The 16553-nt window shown below is 49.3% G+C and overlaps 1 protein-coding gene across 2 annotated transcripts in view; it reads right to left on the reverse strand.

The window, feature by feature from the left end:
- The window catches only part of ccdc50a (coiled-coil domain containing 50a), a 117956-nt gene that overhangs the window by 17692 nt on the left and 83711 nt on the right, over positions 1-16553 (reverse strand). Inside the window, exons 6-9 of one of the 2 annotated variants that reach the window (XM_072473643.1) lie at positions 14701-15303; positions 7726-7850; positions 5607-5651; positions 5218-5355 (exon numbers count right to left, since the gene is read on the reverse strand). In XM_072473643.1, the coding sequence (XP_072329744.1) occupies positions 5218-5355; positions 5607-5651; positions 7726-7850; positions 14701-15303 (911 nt within the window). The remainder of the gene's footprint in view (positions 1-5217; positions 5356-5606; positions 5652-7725; positions 7851-14700; positions 15304-16553) is intronic. The other variant, XM_072473644.1, reaches the window with a different exon arrangement.

Consider the following 16553-nt stretch of genomic DNA (forward strand, 5'->3'; position numbering starts at 1 on the left):
CGATACAGCAAAGGTTCAATAAATTGGTTCCTGGAATAAGGGGGTTTTCCCATGATCAGAGAATCACAGAATACTACAGTGCAGAAGAGGCCCTTCAGCCCATCGAGTCTGCACTGATGCAGCTAATCGCACTTGCCAGCACTTGGCCCATAGCCTTGAATGTTATGACGTGCCAAGTGCTCATCCAGGTACTTTGTAAGATATGCGAGGCAACCCACCACTGCATCCTCCCAGGCCGTGCGTTCCAGACCCGCCTCTGCATCCTCCCAGGCCGTGCGTTCCAGACCCGCCTCTGCATCCTCCCAGGCCGTGCGTTCCAGACCCGCCTCTGCATCCTCCCAGGCCGTGCGTTCCAGACCCGCCTTTGCATCCTCCCAGGCCGTGCGTTCCAGACCCGCCTCTGCATCCTCCCAGGCCGTGCGTGCCAGACCCGCCTCTGCATCCTCCCAGGCCGTGCGTTCCAGACCCGCCTCTGCATCCTCCCAGGCCGTGCGTGCCAGACCCGCCTCTGCATCCTCCCAGGCCGTGCGTTCCAGACCCGCCTCTGCATCCTCCCAGGCCGTGCGTTCCAGACCCGCCTCTGCATCCTCCCAGGCCGTGCGTTCCAGACCCGCCTCTGCATCCTCCCAGGCCGTGCGTTCCAGACCCGCCTCTGCATCCTCCCAGGCCGTGCATTCCAGACCCGCCTCTGCATCCTCCCAGGCCGTGCGTTCCAGACCCGCCTCTGCATCCTCCCAGGCCGTGCGTTCCAGACCCGCCTCTGCATCCTCCCAGGCCGTGCGTTCCAGACCCGCCTCTGCATCCTCCCAGGCCGTGCGTTCCAGACCCGCCTCTGCATCCTCCCAGGCCGTGCGTTCCAGACCCTCACCACCCTCTGGGTAAAAATGTTTTTCGTCAAATCCCCCCTAAACTCCCACCCCTCATTTTGAACTTGTGTCAAACTGACCCTTCAACTAAGGGGAACAGCTGCTCTCTACACAACCCAAGGCTATCCAACCTCTCTTTATAACTTAAATGTTCCATCCTGGTGAATCTTCTCTGCACCCCCTCAACTGCAATCTCATCCTTCCTATAATGTGGTGACCAGAACTGCACACAGTGCTCCAGCTGTGGCCTCACCAAAGTTCTATTCAACTCCATCATGACCTTCCTGCTTTTGTGATCTACGCCTCGATTGATAAAGGCGAGTGTCCCATATGCCTTTTCACCTCCCTATTAACCTGGCCTTCTGCTTTCAGAGATCTCTGGAGAAACACTCCAAGGTCCCTTTGTTCTTCGGAACTTCCCAGTGTCAGACCTTTCATAGTATACTTCCTTATTAAATTACTCCTTCCAAAGTGTATCACCTCACACTTTTCAGGGTTAAATTCCATCTGCCACTTACCTGCCCATTTGACCATCCCGTCTGTATCTCCCTGTAACCTAAGACACTCAGCCTCACTGTTAACCACCCGGCCAATCTTTGTGTCATCCGCAAACTTACTGATCCCACCCCCCACATAGTCATCTATGTCATTTATACAAATGACAAACGAGAGGCGGAGTAAATTGGGTGTATTTGAGAGGCGATCTCAATGAAAGCTACAAAATTCTGACGGAGGTTGATGCGGTGGATGCTGAGAGATTGTTTCCGCTGGGGGGGGGAATCTAAAACACGGGACACAGTCTCAGGATTCGGGGCTGAAATCAGGAGAAATTTCTTCACTCAAATGGTTGTGGATCCTTGGAACTCTCAACCCGAGGGTTGTGGATCTGTATTGTTAAGGCCGGGACAGGTAGATTTTTGAACTCTCAGGGCATTAAGGCTTATGGGACATGAATGGAGTGAGGCCTGGATCAGCCATGATCATACTGAATGGCACAGCAGGCTCAATGGGCAGAATGGTCTACTCACAGAATTTACAGTGCATAAGGAGGCCATTTGGCCCATCTAGTCTGCATTGGCCCTTGGAAAGAATACCCCCTTAAACCCACAACTCCACCCTGTCCCCCCCAACCCAGTACCTCCACCTATCCTTTTTGGACACTGAGGAGCAATTTAGCATGGTCAATCCACCTAAACTGCAAATCTTTGGACTGTGGGAGGAATCCGGAGCACCCGGAGGAAACCCACGCAGACACGGGGAGAACGTGCAGACTCTGCACAGACAGTGACCCAAGCCGGAATCGAACCTGGGACCCTGGAGCCGTGAAGCAACAATGCTAACCACTATGCTACCATGACGCCACCCTACCTCCTGCACCTATTTCTTGTGTTCTTGACTCATTCCTGGAATGAAGGGCTTATCTTATGAAGGAGAGTTAAACAGGTTGGGCCGATACCCATTGAAGTTTAGATGAATGAGGGGATGGATACCAGGAGGATGTTTCCACTTGTGGAGGAGACGGAAACTATGGCTCACAGTTTAAGAATTAGTGGTCACCGTTTTAAGATGGAGATGAGGAGAAATTCTCTCCCTCTGTGGGTCATTAGTCTGTGGAAATCTATTCCCCAGGAAGTGGTTGAGGCTGGGTCATTGAACTTATTCAAGGCTGAGGTAAGATATTTTTGATAGACAAGGGAGTCGAGGGTAATGGGGTTGAGACCACAGCCAGGTCAGCCATAATCTTATCGAATGGTGAGCAGGGTTGAAGGGCCAAATGGACTAAACCGCCTCCTCAGTCCGCTGTTCCTATTTTGTGATTGCAGATAAGAGCTCAAAGATTCAGAGGTCGAACCTGACATCCTTCTCTTAAACCCTCAAAACGGCTTCAGTTTGAAGTTCAATGACCTGAAACATTATTTCTCTCTTGCTACAGACGCTGCCCAACCCGCTGAGTGTTTCCAGCAATTTTTGGTTTTTATTTCAGATTTCCAGCAACCAGTTAAGGACGGGCAGACGAACGGCATTCTCCGAGTCGATCGTGTTACACCGGAGGGTTCTTTCACCAAGACATAGATTAAATCAAACACCTAGAAAAGCACAGTGCACCTTTGGGTGAATGATGTCCCCAAGAAACTCTCCTCTCATGGGTCTCAAGCGTGAATGGTTTACAGCAATCATTAAATTAAAGCCTCAAAATTATAGCCTGTCATAAACGTTACTGAGAAGACAAGTTTGCACAGCACCCTGTTGCCAGGTGACCGAGCAGGATGAACCTGTTATTGCTTCAGTGTAAATTATGAGTTTCATCTGTTCGATCCTGCTGTCTATGTCTATCTGCACATCCACGGTGGATACTAAAAAAGATCAGTCAGGATAGCAGCACATAATGTCACATGTGCACGCCACAGTGGTTAGCACTGCTGCTTCACAGTGGCAGGGTCCCGGGTTCGATTCCCGGCTTGGGTCACTGTCTGTGCGGAGTCTGCATGCTCTCCCCGTGTCTGCGTGTTGTAGCCATGTAAAATGGCTGCGTTCCGATTAATCTGGTCAAAACCCAGTTTAAAACGGCTAACCCGAAAGACTGCTGGGAAAAACAGCCAAGAAGACACAAGCAGGCAGCTGCAGACAGGTTTGCATATTCAGCTCTGGGAACGTAGCCCAGATCGATACTCAGGGCTATCAACAGCCCATCAACCCAGGTATCCGCAGTTGCATTCAGGACTGTTTACACCTAATCTATTCAGACATCCACAGCTAAATCGGCTATCCCCAGGAACAATTGCAACATATTAGCAATTGAATACCGGGTCAGACCTGTCGGCGCCTGCAGTGGCCGAAACAAAGACAGGTGAGCGACCACCCCCTGATCGAGGAATCGCCTCACCATTGGACACATCGACCCCAGAGATTGGGGACAGAATCCAATCACTTGGGACTCAGGGTCAAGGGCCGCCCCGGGAGGCGGGAAGCCCCTGGGCCCTATAAAAGTGAAGGTCTAAGTTCAGATCTCTCTCTCTCTCTCATCTTCGCCTGCTCGAGACCTTCGCAAGACCAGCCACCGGCAAGTGTAAGTTTGAATCCAACGATCGCTATCCGGTAGAGACACCTAGCCACCGACCTGTAGCAGCCTTTTGAATCCCGCGGGCCAGATTTGATTGGACAAGTCATTCGTTTCCCTGACCTGGTGGGCTCTTCCTAAGTTAAGTATTGGCCAGTAGTGATAGGTTTATTATATAAATAGTAGTATTAGGGTATTAATATTGCTTGTTGTATATAATAAATGACCGTTGTTTTAATCCTTACTAAGCGGTGTGCTGTGTTATTAATCGTAACCTGAACTTGAACCACGTGGCGGTATCATAAAGATACCTGGCGACTCGTGAGCAAAGGTGACCTAAACAGAGCAAATAGACGAAGGTTAAAAAGAGCAACAGTGTTTCTCCTCCGGGTGCTCCGGTTTCCTCCCACAAGTCCCGAAAGACATACTGTTAGGTGAATTGAACATTCTAAACTCCCCCTCTGTGTACCCGAATAGGCGCCGGAATGTGGCGACTAGCGGCTTTTCACAGTAACTTCATTGCAGTGTTAATGTAAGTCTATTTGTGACAATAATAAAGGTTTAAAAATTTATGTCGGACAGACTTTGGAAGAGAATTAAATTGAGCCTACATATCAGAAATCTTCAAAAAGGCATATTTAATCGATATTCCAAAGATGTGCAGTTAGGTGGGGTAATGGGGATAGGGCGGGGAGTAGGCCTGGGTCGGTAGCTCTTTGAGAGGGTTGGTGCAGACTCGATGGGCCGAATAGCCTCCTTCTGCACTGTAGGGATTCTACGATCTATTCAACAAAGACAAGTTGATTATGGCGATAAAGTAACAGATGAAATTTAATGCCGAGAAGTATGATTCATTCCGGCAGGAAAAGCAAGGCAAGGATAAATTAAATAAAGAGGGTGCAGGAGCAGAGGGCCTGGGGATTGATGTTTAGGCCCCAGCAATAGTCAACAGGAACATTTCAAGGCAATATTGAGGGAGTACTTCTTTAATGGAAGGGCTAGATTAGAATGAGAAATTAAAGCAAGGCCCTGCACACCAGATAATACCAGCCGAGAAAAGATCCTACGGCGCTATTCAAAGATAAGGATGGTCTCCAGGAACAAGTAACCTCCAGGTTGTGAGGTGCTCAGAGATGTGGTAAAACAAGATATAAATTAAAATTCTTTACAAGGAATCAACATGGATTTTACTCCAATTCTAATAATTGAAAAAAAGATTCAAAATCAAATTTCACCAAGATTAAGTTTTACATGTTTAAATTAGACTGCAATCAAACCGAGGTCCACCTCTACCTTCTTGTCCTGCTCATGCCTCCTGCGTTCTGAGGATCCCTTCCTCCTGTCCTCCTCTGCTCTCCGTGCAGAATCTTTTTCCTTGGATTTCCTGTGGGACTGCTTTTTCTCTTCCTCCATCAGTAACCGGGCGATCTCCTGCAATTGGCAGTTGGTGAAAGATTAGACCTTTAATCTCAGTCCTTCAGTGCCACACAAGTCCATCGAGCTCAATTCTAATATCGCAGAGAATGAAAGTGTGTGCACTGCTTTTCCTCATTGCACAGAGACGACACATGGGGAACAATTCTTCCGTGCAAAATTAATTGGAACAATAATCGCAAGCTGCATCACCCTGTATCTACCTGGCAAAATCCCCAACTGGCATGGCCTGTTAAAGATGGTCTTACCTCATCTTGTGCCATTTGAGCTGCTGTCTTGGAACTTTGGATAGCCTGGAGCAAGGAGAACAAAGAAACACAAATTGATCAGTGAGTTTTCTGCTCTGGACTGTGTTCCTTCACAGCTAATACATAACTTACCGACAACTCCTTCTGGAATGAAAACATATTGAGAGTGTCATTTTATACATGATTGGAAAACGCACCACAAATCTCGTAACATACCTGGTGCTGGTAGTACAGTTGGCCAGATTTACGCCTTTGCATTCATCATTTGCCCCTGCTGGACAGCTGGTCCGTGCGAGGATGTCACAGGCCCCTGCACGGAGATCGTGGGTCCGTGTGGGTGTGACGGGCATTTGGTGTAGTACTGGAGGGTGACGCAACTCCAAAGCAACAACTTCAGAGGTGGGGGCGGGGAGGTGGGGGGGGGGGGGATCTAGCAGAAAACTCCTTTCTTAGTTTTTAAACAGGAAATCTAATCTTTAGACTAGGTTTCCAGGAATAAAAACATTCCAAAAAGATACCAGGAAAAATAACTTGCATTCCTATAGCCTATGGGACTTCCTGAGATCATCGGAGCCGTTACATAAATCTCCAACAGGGAGATTTGGCCCATATCCCTCTATACCCACCCTGCCCATGTAACTGTCCAACTTTTTTTAAAAGGAAAAAATTGAACTCACCTCTACCACTGCCTCTGGCAGCTCGTTCCAGATGCTCACCACCCTCTGTGTGAAGAAACTTCCCCTCTGGTCTCTTTTGTAACTCTCCCCTCTCACCTTAAACCTATGCCCTCTAGTTCTAGACTCCCCTATCTTTGGGAAAAGATGTTGACTATCTACCTTGTCTATGCCCCTCATTATTTTATAGACCTCTATAAGATCACCCCTAGGCTTCCTGCGCTCCAGAGAAAAAAGTCCCAGCCTATCCAGCCTCTCCTTACAACTCAGACCATCAAGTCCTGGTAGCATCCTCGTAAATCTCGATTGATAAAGATGGTGCTGGGTTGCCTCAGTGTCATCAACAGTGAAACATTTGAATGTTGCCCTTTGTTTCAGGAGGTACAATTGGCACAAGAAGTAAAACAAAAGTCTGATTTTATTAAACGTATTCTTCCATGGGGTGTGGGTAGCACTGGCAAGGCCAGTGTTTGCTGCCCATTGAACGGAGTGTCTCGCTCGGTCATTTTTGAGGAAAGTGAAGAGTCGATGACAATTCCGTGGGTCTGGAGTCACATGTGGGCCAGACCGCGTGAGGACGGCAGATTTCTTTCCCTAAAAGACATTAGTAAATTAGTGTAATGGCTTTTTACAACAATTGATGAGAGTCGTCATGGTCACCATTACTCATCTGCGCCAGATTTAGCAGAACCGAAAGAAAACTCGTGAAACTAAATTTTAATGTTGATGGATGTTTTTTGGACTTGAATTTTGGACCTTTCATGACAACAAGATATCTCAAAATTGCTTTACAACCAATGAGGTACCTTTAACAGGTAATGGCTGTTGTAACGATGGGAATCGGGGCAGCCGATTGGTTCACAACAAGGTTTCAAAACTAGCAATGAGATAAACAACTCATCTTTTCAGATGAAGTAGATCATGGTAAACACTGGTCAGGACACTGGGGAGAATGCCCCTGTGCTCTGCTGAACAATGTAATGGGATCTTTTACCCCGTCAAGGTAGGTAGACACGGCCTCATCAGGGAGGGCACACATCCGACAGTATAACATTCCCTCAACACTGGGAGCATGGTGGCGCAGTGGGTTAGCCCTGCAGCCTCACAGCACCGAGGCCCCAGGTTCGATCCCAGCTCTGGGTCACTGTCCGTGTGGAGTTTGCACACTCTCCCAGTGCCTGCGTGGGTTCCGCCCCCACAACCCAAAAATGTGCAGGCTAGGTGGATTGGCCACACTAAATTGCCGCTTAATTAGAAAGAAAAATGAATTGGGTATACTAAATTTTTTATTTTTTTTTTAAAAACACTGCACTGGGGATGTCAGTCAAGGTATTATGCCAAGTGGAGAGAGTGAGCCACAGCTGAGACTGTTACACAAAGAGCTTTGAGACATTAATGTGCGCACAAATTAAACAAAGAGCAAACCGGCAGGTTTCTCTGCTCACCATGAGCTCTTCTTCTTGAAGCTTCCGTGCGAGTTCAGCATCTTTCCACTCCAGGTCTTTGGCACTCATCTTTGAAATACCATGCATGGTTTCCTTCACTGCATTATCCATTCTTGGACTCAGCCCTGTCGGAGATGGTTAAACCTGCCAGTGAGCACATCATTTAACAAAAAACGGACAGGCCCAGCTCCCCAACCGGAGCAACAATTTCAATGATTTAATCATCCACCCTGCAGGGGTGTCGTCAGCCACACGAACAGTTCAGGTGCGTGTTCTTCTGTAAGTGTCTGGGCCGCAATGGTGTTCCAGCTCCCACCGTGAGGCAGATTCCACTGCATCAGCCGCTACAGGCAAATGCGCAGTGAGTAGAACCATGGAAATTTACAGCCTATCGAGAGGTCATTTGCTCCATCAGGTCCGGGATGGTTCTTTGCCACTGGTCTAATTTTTGCCTGAAAGCCCCGTTTCTACCTTTGCCTCAATCATTTATTCAATCTTCCCTTAAAAGATGCAGTGATCTCCCTGCTTCAACCATTCCGAGGCAAAGAATTCCACACTCCAACAACCCTCCACGTAAGGGCATTCCTTCTAAGCTCGACCCTTGCTCAGTGATAATTTTAAATTTGACAGCCCCTCATCAATAGCTCCCATCCAGAGAGGAGATCAAAACTATTCATAGATGCTAAGATCCATTAAATCTCGGAGTCTTGTCTCTGCATTGAAAGTAGACCCAGTTCTTTGTTAGTTTGCACATAACAGCAGTCATTGGCAGAGTGTCTCAGGATGTGTACTCGTGGTTATGGACCTTGTGGCTATGTAGCTGTGCTGCTGAGGGGCGGTTCCTGTGAGAAATCTCTCACCAAGAGGCTGTGCCTGAAACCCAGGGTTAACATTTACCCCGGTGGCACATCCATCCCGAGAACTTCACATAAAACCCTGTCCTGATTCGGAGAGGTGCAATCACTCCTTGCGATTATTTTCAGATTGTTCTTGGAACCTGACCATCTCTGGCAAGGCCAGCATTTATTACCCATCTTTAATTGCTCTGAAAATGGTGACGCTGAGCCTTCTTGAGGCACTGCAGCCCATGTGGTGCAGGTGTATCAAAATCTCCATCGCCAGGAATTCCTGGATCTCCTTAAATAGTGCCACGGAATTGTCCACCTGCACCAGAGGGCCAGGCAGGTGTTGGTTTAACATTTCATCTGAGAAACAGCATCTCTGATAGCGCAGTGCTCCCTCTGCACTGACCCCCCCAGCAGCGGGGTGCTCCCTCTGCCCTGACCCCCACCCCCCCAGCAGCGCAGCGCTCCCTCTGCACTGACCCCCCCCCAGCAGCGGGGTGCTCCCTCTGCCCTGACCCCCCGCCCCCCCCCAGCAGCGCAGCGCTCCCTCTGCACTGACCCCCCCCCCCCCCCCCAGCAGCGGGGTGCTCCCTCTGCCCTGACCCCCACCCCCCCAGCAGCGCAGCGCTCCCTCTGCACTGACCCCCCCCCAGCAGCGGGGTGCTCCCTCTGCCCTGACCCCCCGCCCCCCCCAGCAGCGCAGCGCTCCCTCTGGACTGACCCCCCCCAGCAGCGGGGTGCTCCCTCTGCCCTGACCCCCAACCCCCCAGCAGCGCAGCGCTCCCTCTGGGCTGACCCCCCCCAGCAGCGGGGTGCTCCCTCTGCCCTGACCCCCACCCCCCCAGCAGCGCAGCGCTCCCTCTGCACTGACCCCCCCCCCCCCAGCAGCGGGGTGCTCCCTCTGCCCTGACCCCCCATCCCCCCAGCAGCGCAGCGCTCCCTCTGCACTGACCCCCCCCCCAGCAGCAGGGTGCTCCCTCTGCCCTGAACCCCACCCCCCCAGCAGTGCAGCGCTCCCTCTGCACTGACCCCCCCCAGCAGCAGGGTGCTCCCTCTGCCCTGACCCCCCCACCCAGCAGCGGGGTGCTCCCTCTGCACTGACCCCCCCCCCCACCCCCCAGCAGCGCAACGCTCCCTCTGCACTGACCCCCACCCCCCCCACCCAGCAGCAGGGTGCTCCCTCTGCACTGACCCCCCCCACCCAGCAGCGGGGTGCTCCCTCTGCACTGACCCCCACCCCCCAGCAGCGCAGCGCTCCCTCTGCACTGACCCCCCCCCCCCCCCCCACCCAGCAGCGGGGCGCTCCCTCTGCACTGACCCACCCCCCAGCAGCGGGGTGCTCCCTCGGTACAACACTGAAGCAGAGCGATGTTGTGCTCAGGTCTCTGTTTGGGACTTGAACACACAATCCTACTCGGCAGTAGCGTGCCAACCTCAGAACCACGACTGGCACTTGTGCAATGGACTGCCATTTGAGCAGTCGAGCTGACGTGAATGTGAGGGGCATTGCTCAGCCATTCAACTCTTGGCAAAATCTGGGGAGGAAAAGGATTCGCTTCCTGCCACTGGAGGGCTCCAGTCAGCTTCAGAAAACCCAAAGCCAGCAGCTCGAGCCGCGATTACAATTAACCATTGAAGTGCTGGTCGCAGACATGAATCTTAGCAATATTTCTTTTAAGTGTTCATGACTGCTTAAAGGGGCAATAAATTACTAGCAAATCACAATGGGTAGGGGAGGACAAATCAGAAGTAAATGCTTATGTTATGGTAAAGAATTCAGAATTAATGGAATTAGGTCACAAATCATTTCTGAGAGTTTTGAAAGCAGTATGGGAGGAGATGCAGCAGAGGGATTTAATGAACATTAATGAAAATGTACAGCACGGGTACAGTTTCGGAGGCTGTGCAGTGAGAAGGGATGGTATAGTCACTGTTAATGGAGATTAGAGGAAAGAGAAGGAACAATGCAGCATGGAGGGTACGAACAAGCAGGGACGTGGAGCTGAGAGACATCACCGAGGTTGAAGTTGCATGGAACAAGGGCTAGGCAATGGTGAGTGGTAATCTCATTGCGCTGGTAATCCAGAGGCCCAGGCTCTGGGGCACTGGTTCAAGTAGGGGCTGGTTTACACACTGGGCTAAATCGCTGGCTTTTAAAGCAGGCCAAGGCAGGCCAGCAGCACGGTTCAATTCCCGAACCAGCCACCCCGAACAGGTGCCGGAATGTGGCGACTAGGGGCTTTTCACAGTAACTTCATTTGAAGTCTACTTGTGGCAATAAGCGATTTATTTTCATTTTCATTTTTCATTTCAAGAGTTGGAGGATACAGTGGAAATGTTAAAGAGCACCATTCTGCTTAGATACACAAATCCAACGGTTAGGCCAAATGATTTGGAATTCCCCAGATATGCTCAGAGAGTCACAATTTCACCTCTGGGACCTTGTCTTTTGTGGTAAACCACTGTGTTCTTATATTAAGGGTTGTACCTGCACTACAGTTTCACCTGGGCCCCTGCATGCTAGCTCCGCCCAGGAGCCGGGTTATAAATATGCGTGGCCTTCAGCTCGCAGCCATTTCGTCAGCGGCTGTAGGAGGCCACACATCAGATACTAATAAAGCCTCAGTTTGAATTCAACTTCGTCTCCAGCCAAATTGATCGTGCCTATCTTTGGAAAATTGAAGGTGGAAACTGCACAGTCAAAAATCATCGGCCTTCTGTCAACTGCCCTACATTGCAAGATTTGCTCTGGGGTCATAATGGCACAGAACTAATCACTGCCCTTCTTTCATTTCCTGCACCACACCCACAATTTCACTCCCACGACGTCAAGACTTTGTGTACACAGCCTATTTGTTGCACCGTGTGGTCCCTTTAAGACTGAAGCATGGCCACACACACAGATCTTAACAGGAATGCTGGCTATATGCGCTCTGCTTATTGTGCTGCTGCCGACATCCATCCAGACTGCTTCATGGTCAGTACGCCATGCCAGTTTCCATGAGACTGTCAAATAAGTTAAGAGCCCATGGTGTTCAGGGTAAGATCCTGGCATGGATAGAAGATTGGCTGTCTGGCAGAAGGCAAAGAGTGAGGATAAAGGGGTCTTTTTCAGGATGGCAGCCGGTGACTAGTGGTGTGCCTCAGGGGTCTGTGCTGGGACCACAATATACATTAATGATCTGGAAGAAGGTACTGAAGGCACTGTTGCTAAGTTTGCAGATGATACAAAGATCTGTAGAGGTAGTATTGAGGAAGCAAGGGGGCTGCAGAAGGACTTGGACAAGCTAGGAAATCGGGCAATGAAGTGGCAAATGAAATACAATGTGGAAAAGTGTGAGGTTATGCACTTTGGAAGGAGGAATCTAGGCACAGACTATTTTCTAAATGGGGTAATGCTTCGGAAAGCAGAAGCACAAAGGGACTTGGGAATCCTTGTTCACGATTCTCTTAAGGTTAATGTGCAGGTTCAGTCAGCAGTTAAGAAGGCAAATGCAATGTTACCATTCATGTCAAGAGGGCTAGAATACAAGACCAAGGATGTACTTCTGAGGCTGTATAAGGCTCTGGTCAAACCCCATTTGGAATATTGTGAGCAGTTTTGGACCCCATATCTAAGGAAGGGTGTGCTGGCCTTGGAAAGGGTCCAGAGGAGGTTCACAAGAATGATCCTTGGAATGACGAACTTGTCGTATGAGGAATGTTTGAGGACTCTGGGTCTGTACTCGTTGGAGTTTAGAAGGATGAGAGGGGATCGTATTGAAACCTACAAGATACTGCGGGGCCTGGATAGAGTGGACATGGAGAGGATGTTTCCACTTGTAGGAAAAACTAGAACCAGAGGACACCATCTCAGACTAAAGGGATGATCTTTTAAAACAGAGATGAGGAGGAATTTGTTCAGCCAGAGGCTGGTGAATCTCTGGAACTCTGCCGCAGAAGGCTGTGGAGGCCAATTCACTGAGTGTCTTTAAGGCAGAGATAGATGGGTTCTCGATTAATAAGATGATCAGGGGTCACTGAGATTCAGGCTACTAGACTAGAAGGGCTTGAGGTTCATAAGGAGGAGGTGTTAGCAATTCTGGAAAGTGTGAAAAAGCTCAGTCCATCCCCTGGGCCGGATGGGATTTATCCGAGGATTCTCTGGGAAGCTAGGGAGGAGATTGCTGAGCCTTTGGCTTTGATCTTTAAGTCATCTTTGTCTACAGGAATAGTGCCAGAAGACTGGAGGATAGCAAATGCTGTCCCCTTGTTCAAGAAGGGGAGTAGAGACAACCCCGGTAACTATAGACCAGTGAGCCTTACTTCTGTTGTGGGCAAAATCTTGGAAAGGTTTATAAGAGATAGGATGTATAATCATCTGGAAAGGAATAATTTGATTAGAGATTGTCAACACGGTTTTGTGAAGGGTAGGTCGTGCCTCACAAACCTTATTGTGTTCTTTGAGAAGGTGACCAAACAGGTGGATGAGGGTAAAGCAGTTGATGTGGTGTATATGGATTTCAGTAAAGCGTTTGATAAGGTTCCCCACGGTAGGCTACTACAGAAAATACGGAGGCATGGGATTCAGGGTGATTTAGCAGTTTGGATCAGAAATTGGCTAGCTGAAAGAAGACAAAGGCTGGTGGTTGATGGGAAATGTTCAGCCAGGAGTCCAGTTACTAGTGGTGCACCACAAGGATCTGTTTTGGGGCCACTGCTGTTTGTCATTTTTATAAATGACCTGGAGGAGCGCGTAGAAGGATGGGTGTGTAAATTTGCAGATGACACTAAAGTTGGTGGAGTTGTGGACAGTGCGGAAGGATGTTACAAGTTACAGAGGGACATAGATAAGCTGCAGTGCTGGGCTGAGAGGTGGCAAATGGAGTTTAATGCAGAAAAGTGTGAGGTGATTCATTTTGGAAGGAATAACAGGAAGACAGAGTACTACTGGGCTAATGGTAAGATTTTTGGCAGTGTGGATGAGCAGAGAGATCTCGGTGTCCACATACATAGATCCCTGAAAGTTGCCACCCAGGTTGAGAGGGTTGTTAAGAAGGCATACGGTGTGTTAGCTTTTATTGGTAGAGGGATTGAGTTTCGGAGCCATGAGGTCATGTTGCAGCTGTACAAAACTCTGGTGCGGCCTCATTTGGAGTATTGCGTGCAATTCTGGTCGCCGCATTTTCGGAAGGATGTGGAAGCATTGGAAAGGGTGCAGAGGAGATTTACCAGAATGTTGCCTGGTATGGAGGGAAGATCTTATGAGGAAAGGCTGAGGGACTGGAGGCTGTTCTCGTTAGAGAGAAGAAGGTTAAGGGGTGACTTAATTGAGGCATACAAGATGATCAGAGGATTGGATAGGGTGGACAGTGAGAGCCATTTTCCTCGGATAGTGATGTCTAGCACGAGGGGATATAGCTTTAAATTGAGGGGAGATAGATATAAGACAGATGTCAGAGGTAGGTTCTTTACTCAGAGAGTAGTAAGGGCGTGGAATGCCCTGCCTGCAACAGTAGTGGACTCACCAACACTAAGGGCATTCAAATGGTCATTGGATAGACATATGGACGAAAAGGGAATAGTATAGATGGGCTTTAGAGTGGTTTCACAGGTCGGCGCAACATCGAGGGTCGAAGGGCCTGTACTGCGCTGTAATGTTCTATATTCTATGTTACGGGGGGAATCCAGGAGAATAGGGATGAGAAAAATATCAGTCTTGATTGAATGGCGGAGCAGACTCGATGGGCCGAGTGGCCTAATTCTGCTCCTATGTCATATGGTCTTATGGTCATGCATCTGTGCAATTAAAAAGAGAACATTGCTCAATGGGTTCTGATACTTCAGCAATTTGTATCACGATGGGAACCCATTTCACTGTTATTTTATCAATATACCGGATTTCCAGTCAATTAAACTTTTCTTTTCTCCCAACCAAGCTCAACTCAAGAGTTTCAAAGACCAACTTCAACACAGCATTACCAAAAGCAATATATCCTCACTGTGCGAACCAGGTATGGAGGGCACCCGAGCACAGACTGCACTCCTAGAAAGTGACTTTGCTTCTTTATTTTGAGGTGCTAATCTGAAGACACTGGAGGGAATGTTATGCATTCAGAATGGAAACGTAAGTAAAAACAAAAGTTGCTACCTGGTTCCTGGCAGTTGTTGCTCTCACCCCGCAGGTCAGGTGACCGCGAACGTGCTGCTTGTCGCCACTCCTTCCTCGCCATCCCAACATCTTTTCTGCATTGGCTTTCTCTTCCCAGGAGATCCTCGGGGTCAGGGGCGCAAGCCCCCAAGGTTTCGGGGATACGGTTGCACGAGGTTTTGACATCGGGCTTGCAGCAGTGAACACCACACCCGGACGGGTCACAGCACTCATCCCCAACCTCAGCGACCTTGGGCCGAGCACCTTGGCCGTCGTAACTGGCAGCAGCCGCCTTAGCCGAGTGCAGGACAGGGGGAGGTGGTCTCTTTGGTGCCTCCTTCCTGTGAGGGCGCCTCTCGGGACTCGGTCTGTCAGCGTCCGGATAATAATTAGCCCGTTGAGTATCTGAAGAATGTAACTTCTCTCTGGAGCCATGGGTTGCTGGCTCCGTGGCCCAGTCATCAATCCGAGATTTTGAGATTGGGTCTACCGGAACTCCTTTCGGTTCACTGTCCCTTTTGTACCTTAAATCTCTATTTCTACGGGAGTCATTTCCATGCCCGCTGGTTCTATCGTGTTTGTGCACCCTGCTTTTCATGTGATCTGAGATTCACGTGGACACAATAGGATACGAAAACCGGTTAGCAAATGTTAAACACAAAGCAAAACAAGAATGAAACTTAAACTGAGGGACTGAATGACAAACATACAGGGAATGCTCACAGAAAGCCATGCAGACAAACGATAACGTCCTATCAAAAATGTTGACTTTTCATTCACCCCCTAAACTTTGGTCCGAATTCCAGAAACACGTTGGTCATAAACAGCACTGCACTGATCTTTGTGTGGGATAAGCAGGGTAATAAGTGGAATAAGCAAGACGTGGTGCAGTGGTTAGCACTGCTGCCTCACAGCACCACAGATTTAGGTTCAATTCCAGCCTCGGGTGACTCTGTGGAGTTTGCACTTTCTCCCCGTGTCTGCGGGCAGCACGGTAGCATAGTGGTTAACACAGTTGCTTTACAGCTCCAGGGTCCCAGGTTCGATTCCCCGCTGGGTCATTGTCTGTGCGGAGTCTGCACGTTCTCCCAGTGTGTGCGTGGGTTTCCTCCGGGTGCTCCGGTTTCCTCCCACAGTCCAAAGATGTGCGGGTTAGGTGGATTGGCCGTGCTAAATTGCCCTTAGTGTCCAAAAAGGTTAAGTGGGGTTACTGGGTTACGGGGATAGGGTCGAGAAGTGGGCTTGAGTAGGGTGCTCTTAGTAAGGGTCAGTGCAGACTCGATGGGCCGAATGGCCTCCTTCTGCACTTTAATTCTATGATTCGTCCGGGTGCTCCTGTTTCGCCCCTCAGTCCAAAGATGTGCAGGTGAGATGGATGGCCATGATCAACTGCTCTTAGTGTCCAAAGGTTGGGTGGGAGATTGGGTAAGCTAATTGGGATATGGCAGGGCATTGGGCCGTGGTCATGTGATCGTTTGAAGGTCGATGGGCCAAATAAGTCTGCTTCTGTACTGCAGGGATTCTGATAATGCAAAGAATGAACAAAGCAACATGCAGCTTGATTATTAAGAGCCTGGTACACAAAGTTTTAATCACATTGAGCAGACAGCTCAGTCAGGTGTACACGGTGAACTGGATTAGCTAACAGACACCAAATTCCTCAATGTAAATATTTCAAGAGTGCGTTTGTAAAGGTCAGTGTTTGATATCAATTTCAACTATATGATTAATTGAGGGGCATATGAATAGGAGGAGGCCATTCAGTCCCTTGGCCCAATTCCATATTAAATCAGGTCATGGCTCATATCAGATCATGGGCACCATAGTTGCTTCACAGCTCCAGGGTCCCAGGT

This window comes from Scyliorhinus torazame, chromosome 14 (assembly GCF_047496885.1).
Source record: "Scyliorhinus torazame isolate Kashiwa2021f chromosome 14, sScyTor2.1, whole genome shotgun sequence".
NCBI lineage: Eukaryota > Metazoa > Chordata > Chondrichthyes > Carcharhiniformes > Scyliorhinidae > Scyliorhinus > Scyliorhinus torazame.